The 9,553-nt window shown below is 56.9% G+C and overlaps 1 protein-coding gene across 1 annotated transcript; it reads right to left on the bottom strand.

The window, feature by feature from the left end:
* Positions 1 to 2,333: 2,333 nt before the first annotated feature.
* GPC2 (glypican 2) lies at positions 2,334 to 8,005 on the bottom strand. Its single transcript, XM_068969585.1, has 10 exons — positions 7,840 to 8,005; positions 7,028 to 7,186; positions 6,388 to 6,710; positions 5,500 to 5,580; positions 4,604 to 4,766; positions 4,222 to 4,352; positions 3,850 to 3,999; positions 3,596 to 3,735; positions 3,327 to 3,499; positions 2,334 to 2,581 (listed from the first exon to the last, which is right to left on the bottom strand). The coding sequence occupies exons 1-10, from the start codon at positions 8,003 to 8,005 to the stop codon at positions 2,334 to 2,336; spliced, it is 1,734 nt and encodes a 577-aa protein (XP_068825686.1).
* Between the last annotated feature and the right edge of the window lie 1,548 nt (positions 8,006 to 9,553).

Consider the following 9,553-nt stretch of genomic DNA (forward strand, 5'->3'; position numbering starts at 1 on the left):
TCCAGGTGCCCCGTGACTGCGGCTCTGCTGTCAGCTGCAGCTCCCTCCAACCTCCAAGGACAGTCTTGCCCCAAGCCCCAGGGATTTGGAAGTGAAAGGGAGGCAGACCAGACCAGTCCACTCGTGCCAGGGAGATGGACATCTCCAGGCCCCGGGCCGCCTCCTCTGCCCCTCCGACTGTGACAGGTCTGGACGTGGCGGCCCCCTCTGAGGCTGAGAGGGGAAGCCTTAAGGAGGGCCTGACGGGGCACACGGCTTAGAAACCCGGGGAAGTGAGACCGCAGGAAGGGCTTTGTAAGGAGTTAAGAGTCGACCGGCTCATTTAAGCTCAGGCATCCTTTCCCTCCCTCGGCAGCGCCGCGGGCAGACCCCAGTGTGTGAGAGCGACCTGGGGGGTGTAGGGTTGCTTAGGAAGCCCAGATCCCAGCCATAATCACCCCCCCCCAAAACACACCCCTGTTCCCACTTTCCAATCCCAGCAGGGCACCCAGAGGGGATTGAGAGGGTGGGGCTGGGGAGAGAAACTTTGACACAAAGATAACAAGACAAAAAAAGCGGACGCTGAGCTTTGAATTCCTTCTCAGGCCCCAGCTTCCCAATCACTTGGGAGTCCGGACCTGCCCCGTCATTCCAATCCACAGCCACGGGCCACAGCCCGCTTTCCAACAAGCCCTGACAGCCCCCATTCCAGGATGAGCCCAAAGCGACCCCAGGCAGAGAACCCACACTTGCTACCTAGAGACCCGCCCCCTCTGGCATCACCCTCCACCCCGGCTTCCTCCCCCAGCCCAGCCCCAGGGTCCAGCCCCGAACCGCACCCCCTCCCAAGTTTAGATTTCTTGTCTTCCTTCCATCCATCTCTGTCTCCTCCCACTGCCTCCAATTCCAGCCCTCGGACCCCTCCAGCTTTGGGGATTTGCTCAGTCTGTTGCCAGCCCTGGGTTGGCTCCCTCTGGGGTTCTCTGTGAAACCCCTCACGACCCCTCCCATCAATTCGAGTCTTCCACTGATCTAGGCCTCAGCTTCGCTTGCCGACTCACCAGACCACCTGAGAAGCAGCTGGGAAATCCGGGTCTGGCCCTCCCGCCCGCTCCAGCCACCGCCCGGTTCCTCGCTCAGCTCTACTTTCTCCATAAACTTTCTCGGCGCCCAGGCTCCTCCCCCTCCCTCCCTTTGTCCCGCCAGTCCGTGCAGCTGATTCGGTTTTGACCGAATTCGGCGTCTCTGGGTCTCTACTTCCCCAAGTCTTTCCTTCTTTTTCAGGGCACCCAGCCTGCCCTTAGGAGACACTTCTACCCTCCTTTTGCAATTGTACTTTTTCTTTCAGCTTTCTGCAGAACAGAAGACTCATTCAGGCGACTGAAAGAAAAAAAGAAACGACGGTAACAGAATTGAAAGCAGACTTTGTCAAAGATATGACAAGGTAGCCAGAGAAAACTTCACAGAGAAGAATGAGGTGGGGGCCGAGGGGGCCCACCCACCTTGAAGGCAGAGAGCGGTAGTATGGTGATATTAATGATGCCTTGGGTCCAAAAGAGTTTTGCTAGTCTCCAGAATTCGCCCCATTTTGCAGATAGGTATTCAGACCCAGAGAGTGGACAGCTTGCCCAAATTCAATCCCAGGGGATAGGTTCCAAGATAAGGAGGCAGAAAATGAACTGCTGGTCACAGAGACTCTGGGGCTTAAGGTACAGAAAGTCACACACCGGGTCCAACAAACTAGCCATTTATTGACAGAATAAACACTGAGTTGGACACTGACACATGAAGTGGGGATGCTTGTGAAGGATGTGGGTGGCAGAGACCATGAGATGTGGGTCTTTGTTTTTTGATATTTTAGTTTAAGAAAGTGATACTGAAAAACTCGAAAAAATCCAGGCCCATAGATCCTGACATCCTATTCCCCTGCCCTGCACCTCATAAGCGCCCAGCATTGTCTATTTCTGAGTTTCTGAGACCGGGTGCCCCACCCATTCCACTTTCAACTTCTTTCAAACCCCACCCCTCCCAACTGCAACTCGAAAACTCCTCCCTTTTTCCCTGTTGGGGCTCACCACCAACCTAACCACGGAGGCTGGGTTGGAGAGACCATACCTCCTTCCTAAATAAATACCCCCCAGTCCTTCCTCCCCAGATAGCAAATGAAAAAATAAATATTGTGAACACCCACCCCCAACCCACCAATGGAAATCTGGATTTGGGGCCCCAGCCATTCACCCAAAACGTCCCTCTCTATCCTCTCTGCAGCCGCCTTCGACTCCTCTCCCAACCCAGATGATGGGGGAGAGGGAAAGGGCCATGAACCCTCCCGATGCCAGGGCACCCCTCCCCTGTTATCGAGGTCCAAGCAGGGCTAGGGCTAAGAGGAAGAGAATGAGGAGGGGTTGTGTGTGAAAACCAACAGACGTCCCTCCAGTCCTGGTCCGGTCCTGGCTGTGGCGGATAATGACACCTCCTCCTTTGCCTCCAGCACCTTCCCTTCGAGGAGGGCGCGGAGCTCGCGCTGGGGGGGCCACAGCTGCTGCGCCAGCCATCCAGTCATCTGCATAGTGTTGTCCCTCTCCAGAGCCGCTAGCGTCCTCTGGAGGGAGAGCGAGGATCGGAAACAGACAGGGATGGTGAAGAGAAGTAGCGTGAGAAGGTGCAAGAAACAGCCACAGGCAAGGCGGAAAAGACAAAAACAGTGAAAGGTTGGGGCAGGGGCAGGCAGGGTGAGAGGAGGGAGAAAGTGAGTGACAGGAAGGCGAAGAGAGAGATCAGACAGACATGGAAATAAGGCAACGAGACACAGGAAGAGACGAGACAGAGACAAACAAGAGCGACAGATGGGGAGAGAGGATAAACAGGAAAAGAGAGAAAACAGACACAGAAGCAGCGAGCAGACGGGAAGAGGAGTGGGGGAGGAGAGACAAAGAGAGACGGTGGGAGTGAAGGGAAAAAAATGTATGTCAGTGCCTTGCATCTCTGGCAAATTCTACTTTAGGGAGCCAGCCCTGTGGCACCCGCATCCCACTTCCCCGCCTCCCTGGATTGCCGTCTCTTCCCACAGCCCACCCTCGGGAGCTTCCCACCCCTCCCTCTGTAAGAACGCTTTGGTGTCTCCCCCAAGGGACCGTGAACTCAAGGGTAGAGATCTCCTTGGCCTTCCACTGCCTACCTTTGAGGTAAGCACTCAATACCGGCGTGTGAACTGCGTGAGTGAATGAATGAATGGTAACTGAGACGCGAGGGGAGGGACTACAGACGCAGGGGGCGGGGCTGCGGGTTGGCCTGCGTCCAATGAAAGCGCGGCGGAGCGAGGTCCTCGGGGCGTCCGCGGGTCTCACCCCAGTCTTCCAGCTCCAGGTCGCGTCCCAGGGCGGCCGCTTTCATCCTGGTCGTGGTGGCTCGGAGCTGCAGCCGCCGCCTCCGCGTCTGGAGGTCGGGGCTTGAGGATTCTGCATCCAGCTCTGGGTTGTCGAGCTTCCCGGCCTGGAAGCCGACCACGGGCGACAAGTACCTGCGAGCAGAGCAGCCCCGGAGGTTCCCGCTCCACCCCGGGCCCGGAGTCAGCCTCGCCCGCCCGCGCGCCCGCAGCCCACCCCCCGGCTCTCACCGGCCCGGTCCAGCTCCGGTCCAGCAAGGCGCCGCCTCCTGCGAGAGGTCCGCCGCCACGCGGGGGTCCCCGCACACAGTCTGGGGCAGCCCGGCCCAGATGCCCCTCACCCGGCCCAGACGCTCGCGGAGCTCCCACACCTGGACGTAAAGAGAGCCGGCCAGGCGGAGATGGAGCGCGCGCCCCTGTCCCCCGCGCTTGCGCCCCTGTCCCCCGCGCTTGCGCCCCCCCTGCCGCGGCCTCCCGCCACTCACCAGCCGGGGTAGGCTGGCGCCTGCAGCCGTCGTCGGCCGCTCCTCCTCCGCCGCCGCCGCGGACCAGAAGCGACCCACCTCCTCCCTTGGGGCTGGGGCACGGCGGGCGCGAGCCCGCGCTGGCTGGGGGCTCCCGCATTCCTGGAATACCTTTGGCACCCGGAAGAGACCCCACACACAGTTATCCCGCGGTAAAACCCACACCCCAACACGCCAAGCGTCCTTGACACCCCAGTTTATCCAGAGACCCTACAGTGTCTCCCTAACACCCCACATGTCCTCCCACCCCAGGGCCTCCCTGCCATGCTTCTCCCTCCTGTCCTCCCACCAGCTCCCAGTCTGACACTCCCACTCTTCCTGTGGCCCCTGTACCTGGGCTGACACCCCTACACTGTTCTCCTGCAAATGCATCAAGCCTTCTGAGATCTTCACCCCGATGGACTGGGCTGCCAGCTCAAAAGAAAAGGGGCCTTGGATCTTGTCGGCTAGGAACAGGAGACCATCTTGAAAGAGGGTAAGACAGAGAAAGGGTTAAATGACGGGCTATCCAGGGAGATACTCACTGAAGTGGGATGTTGCCACAAATCCTGACCCAGGCCTTGGAGGGGAGCAGCGGATCTTAGACTGGGGGGAGGACTGACATGAGAAGAGCCCCCCTCATCCTCTTCACTCAACACTGCCAAACACTCCCTCCCCAGTCCACCCTGCCCACCCCACACAGACAGCCATCTCAGGCTTTCCTGAATCCCCTCACCCAGATAGGGCCCCCAGTCAGGATCCAGTCCTTGGCTGCCGATACAGCCATAGGCCACGTTGAGGCAGAAGCCCCGGCAGGGTGGCAGCGAGGGGACCCCCTGGCAAAGGGGGCAGCCTGTCAGACGCATCACAGCCCGCTTGCAGCCTTCGGACAGCGGCATCTGGGAGCAGAGAGCAGGGCTGTGTCATCCACAAACACTTGGCTGCCCTTAGCCAAGCCTGGTGCTGGGCACAGAGAGAAATCAAATACCCCATCCCACCTTTCCCAGGCTCTAAGTGTGGAGCTGGATGTGAATCTCTAGGGTTGATGACCCCACGCAGCAGCAGGAGTGACCCCAGGACTGAGGCAAACCTGAGGAGGGAGGCTCCTAGGGGCCGGGCTGCACATCCTGCTTCTTGGGAGAGATGGACCAGAGGGGCAGTGAGGGGCCTGAGAAAAGGTTCAAGGACAAGAGTGAGCCCATCATGGTTGAGAGGAGAATGAGGATGCAGGAAGTAAGGCTGGGAGGCCAAGGAGAGAATGGGCAGTCGAGAGAGGGCCTTGAAGGCCAAGCCAGGAATCTGGCCTCTAGGAAGGAGCCACTGAGGGGCCCTGGAGAAAACCAGGGGGGCCAGTGGGCCAATCTCAGAGAGGCTATGGAGACGAGCAGGTCCCAAGAGGCTAGCAGAGGGTAAGAGTCATCAGAGGGCAGAAGAGGGTCAGAGGTGGGAAGAGTCATGGGTCATGATGCAAGAAAGACTCCAGTCTTCCTGATTTACCCAGGATGCCAGGGCTTCATGGCTGATAAGGGAAGGCCAGGCCTCTCCTGTCAGCTGGCACCTGACTCTTCTTCATGGGGCCTCTCCCACTTCTCTCCCTCCCTGGGCCCCACCCATACTCAAGGCCCTTCTAACCTTCAGTGTTTCGCTGACCACATTTCTTCCAGTCTCCAGGCCTTGGACAAAGGCCCGGGCCGCCACCAGGGCCCGGGTTATCTGGAGGAAGGGAAAGGTGAGAAAAACCACCGGACTGTTGAGGGTCAGTCAACACTGGGGCCAAGAGACTGTACCAAAGGGATGAGCAGTGGGGGCAAGGTTTGTAGGTTATCTTTGGGTGATTAGGAATGTCAGGTGGTTCCAGGAGGCATGTTCAAGAATATCAAAGAATTCAGAGTCTGGCAGGACCAAGGGGAACTGGGCTTGGGAAGAGGTGGAAGGGATTACATTTTACAGGACTTGGAGATAGAGGGACTTATATTGGAACAATGCTGAATCTGAAGCCAGGAGACCTGGGTGTGAAACCTAGCCCCACCCCTTACTGGCTGTGAGACCTTAACCTCTTCAAGGTTCAGTTTTCTCATCGGTAAAATAGGAATGTGAACATCTACTTCATAGAGTTATGACAATTAAATGAGACACTATAAATGAAAATCCTTAAATAGTGTTGAACCAGCATTCAATACACTCACAACTCACACTCACACTACACAGCTGAACCAGAGGAAGTCAAGATATTGGGAATACGGATGAGTTATCAGAAAGGGGTGGGGCAGGGAGCAAAAGCAGATGAGTGGGTGAACCACTAGTATGAAACTAAGACACAGAATTGGGGGGCGGGGCTCCAGTCAAAGGAAACCAAGGAGAACTGGGTCAGGCAGAGGTGACTAGGGCTCAAGATAGGGATCATCAGGTCAGGGGTGACTGGGGCATAAAAAGGGGGTCACTGAGTTGGAGGTGAGTGGTACACAGTTCAGAGGTCACTAGGTCAAAGGTGGCTGAAGCTCAGGCCTTGGGGCCCCTCACCTGCAGGCGTAGGCGGCGGGGTGAGTCCCCAAAAGGCTTCAGAGAGTCATCAGCAGAAGAGGCCAGGCGTGTGAGGCAGAACAGGTAGTCGGGGGAGAAGATGTACTGTGGGTGCAGCAGGGGGAACATTTTCTCCAGGAGCTGAGCCCAGAAATCCACCAACGCATCATCTAACCCCTCACCGGACCTCTCATAGTAGTCCCGTAGCCGAGAGAACAGACCACTGAACAAGGGGGTGTGCTGGGCATACAGGCGGCCGAAGGAGCGGTGGGAGAGCGTGGACAGGGAGTGCTCGGCTGAGGAGAGCATCTCCCGGAAAACCTCTGTGGCAAGTGCAGAGAAAGAGATGCGAGGTGGGGTGAAGCCAGGGTAGGACGGAAAAGTGAAAAGGCAGAGGCAAGAAGAAATGGGCATGGGGAGAAAAAGGAAAGACAAGTGAGTTAGAAATTAAACAACCCTTAGAGGTCTGGGCAGACGGGGGGTGGGACAGTACCCTGTGAGAGCATAGGGTGGGGATGTGGGGGCTAAACCGGGGCTGGAGTGCCTTTGGGTTGAGTCAGGAGTAGGTACAGGAAGCTTGTGGGGGTCATGAGCTCAGAGAGAAGGTATGAAGCCAGGTTTGGGGGCGCCAGTTCCTCACCATCAAATTTTCTGTGTCGGGCAGCCAGTGTGTGAACCAAGAAGGAACCATTCTCCTCCAACAGGCCTCGGAAGGTGGCCTCAGTTTCCCAGGTCAGCCTCTGCTCTATCTCACTGGAACAGCAAGTGTACTCCTGGGGACAAATCCGGAGGTGTTCACCTGGACACAAGACATGAAGGAATGGTGGGAAGTGATATGAAATTCCTTCCTTCTCCTGCCCATCTCTGGGGGCCATCCTTTCTCTTCTAGCTGTCTGGTTTCTTTTCTATTGTCTGCCACCTCATTCCTACCTGGTCCTACCCCCTCCTTATTGTCCCCTCACCCATCCCAAGTTCACTGCCTTTAGGCATGGGATCAAATAGGAGTGGGCCAATTTAGTGATCAGAGGGTCCCCAGGTAGCCTGCCTAACATCACACACCCCAGGCCTCAAAGGACATACAGATGGTTTCAATGGGAAGAATGGGGTTTGGAGGGGTGGGGTTACCTGGTAAGAAAGCAAGCATTATCATACAAGGGACTCATGGAAATAGCGAGGGAAACAAATTAGGCGGTGAAGAAAAAAACACAGAGGGGTTGCTAATTATTAGAAAGGGATTCCTGGGGTGAGGTTGGAGTAAGAGAGCTGTTATGTGAAGGGGAGTGTTATTGTGATCCTGGTAAGTTCCGGAGGAGAAGAGACATTATTACCGTGAGAGGAAAAGATTACTATAACGGCCACTCTGAAAGGGAAGAGAGTTATTGTGAGATGGGGAGAACCGGCCCCCGCCCCCTCCCTCGCCCCCAATTCTCTAGTCTCCCTCTTTCTCCTCACCTGAGATCAGGGCGGGAGGGAGTACGCTTAAGCTATATCCCCGGGCCCCCAGAATCTGCCGGGTCTCAGTGCAACTCCGGGTGACCTTTGCCTCGATACCGGGTCCAGGACCAGGACCGGGACAGAGGGGCAACAGCAGAAGCAGAAGAGAGCGCAGCGCGTACATAGCTGCTGCTGCCACCTTGGGACCGCAAAGCGGGTCGTAAGGAGGAAAGAAGAGCCGCCCGAATTCAGAAAGCCGGTTCTCTGCCACAGGACCGTCCCGCCGGCCAGAGAAAGAGCGCGACCTCCGAAAAGTGGACCGGGAGCACGATCGCTGGACCAAGGCGGCATCTGCGGAGACAATGGGAGCCGGGAGCCGGACAGGAGGCGGGGCCCGGGGCGGGGCCCCGCCAATAATGGTAAGGAGCCGAGTTTAGGGGCGGGGTCAAGGAGAAATTAAGCCAATGTACTGGGGAAGCTCGGCCGCGGGGCGGGACTCGGCAGGACTAGGAGGTTAGGGGAGGGGTGTGGTCTTCCTCTGAGGCGTGGCTATCTACATCGAAAGGCGGGGCCTGGGTGGAACCCAGCCTATGGTAGTTGAGAAGCCAGACTGAAAGAGTTACTACTAGGGCAGTGTGAAGCCCAGCCAATGGAGGGAGAATTTGGGGGCTGGGCTGGGGTGGAGCCAGGAGGAGCCGAGTTAAAGCAGGTGGCCAGCGCGCGGGAGCCCACGTGATACGGCTGCAAGCTTGAGAGCTCGTGGCTGCACGAGGCTGCTGGAGTGGCGTGGCTAGAACGTGGTGAGCACGAGCTAGCACACGCTCAAGTCTCGCGACAACTTGCAACCCTAGGACGAGCCGTTGGGCTAGCGCCTGCGCACGACACGCCTCGCGCCTTCCCGCGTTTTTCTGGATTCGTCTGCCACCCAGAGGGACGGGGGTGTGACCACAGAGACCTGAGGGACCGGAGACGGTGACTTTTCCTCAAAGCTGCTCGGCCAGAAGTCGCTGTCCCGGGCTGTCACAGTGAGGCTCCCCTTTCACCCAGGCGTTCTCCGTCCCCCGCACTGAAGCCCTGTAAGAAGACCCTCCCTCCCCCATGGCTTCTTCCACAGAGGCCAGGAATCCCAGCTCCGGAAGACAGATAATCACTCTTTTGAGCGGTTAGACGGCTCTGTAACCCAAATAAACTAAACCAGGGTGGGGTACAGAGCCTCTTCTGGAGAAGTGAAGAACGCGAGCTTTCCGTGACTCCTTCAGCATTTCCGGCCAGGTTTTGATGGCGCCTCCAGCCCCAAATCGTTAAGCGCGTCCCAGTCTGGTCCTTGTCGGGGGGAGGTTCTTACCTTGCAGAAATGGAAGTTTATGTGCCTTTGTAGGGGGATGGGGGTTATTTTCTTATTTTTCTTGTCTTTTGTTTGCCCCGTGGGAGCTGGTTCCGTTTTACAGGCTCCTCTGAATCGTGGGGAGAGAAGGGTGTGTTTTAAACTACCCTGGTGTGTGCCTTGCTCGAGGCTTGGGGAGCATCTTCAAACCCAAGGATGGCGGTGGCGTCTTGAACTCCCTGATGCCTTGGGTCAGGAAGCTCTCGGTCGTTTTTTAGGCTTTTTTTTTTTTTTTAAACGTGTTGTGCCAATCTCTGCTGTACAGCAAAGTGACTCGGTTATACACAGACATACATTTTATTTTTGCCGTGGATTATTTTTGAAGTCTTTAAAAAATAATTCGTTATT

This window comes from Capricornis sumatraensis, chromosome 3 (genome assembly GCF_032405125.1).
Source record: "Capricornis sumatraensis isolate serow.1 chromosome 3, serow.2, whole genome shotgun sequence".
NCBI lineage: Eukaryota > Metazoa > Chordata > Mammalia > Artiodactyla > Bovidae > Capricornis > Capricornis sumatraensis.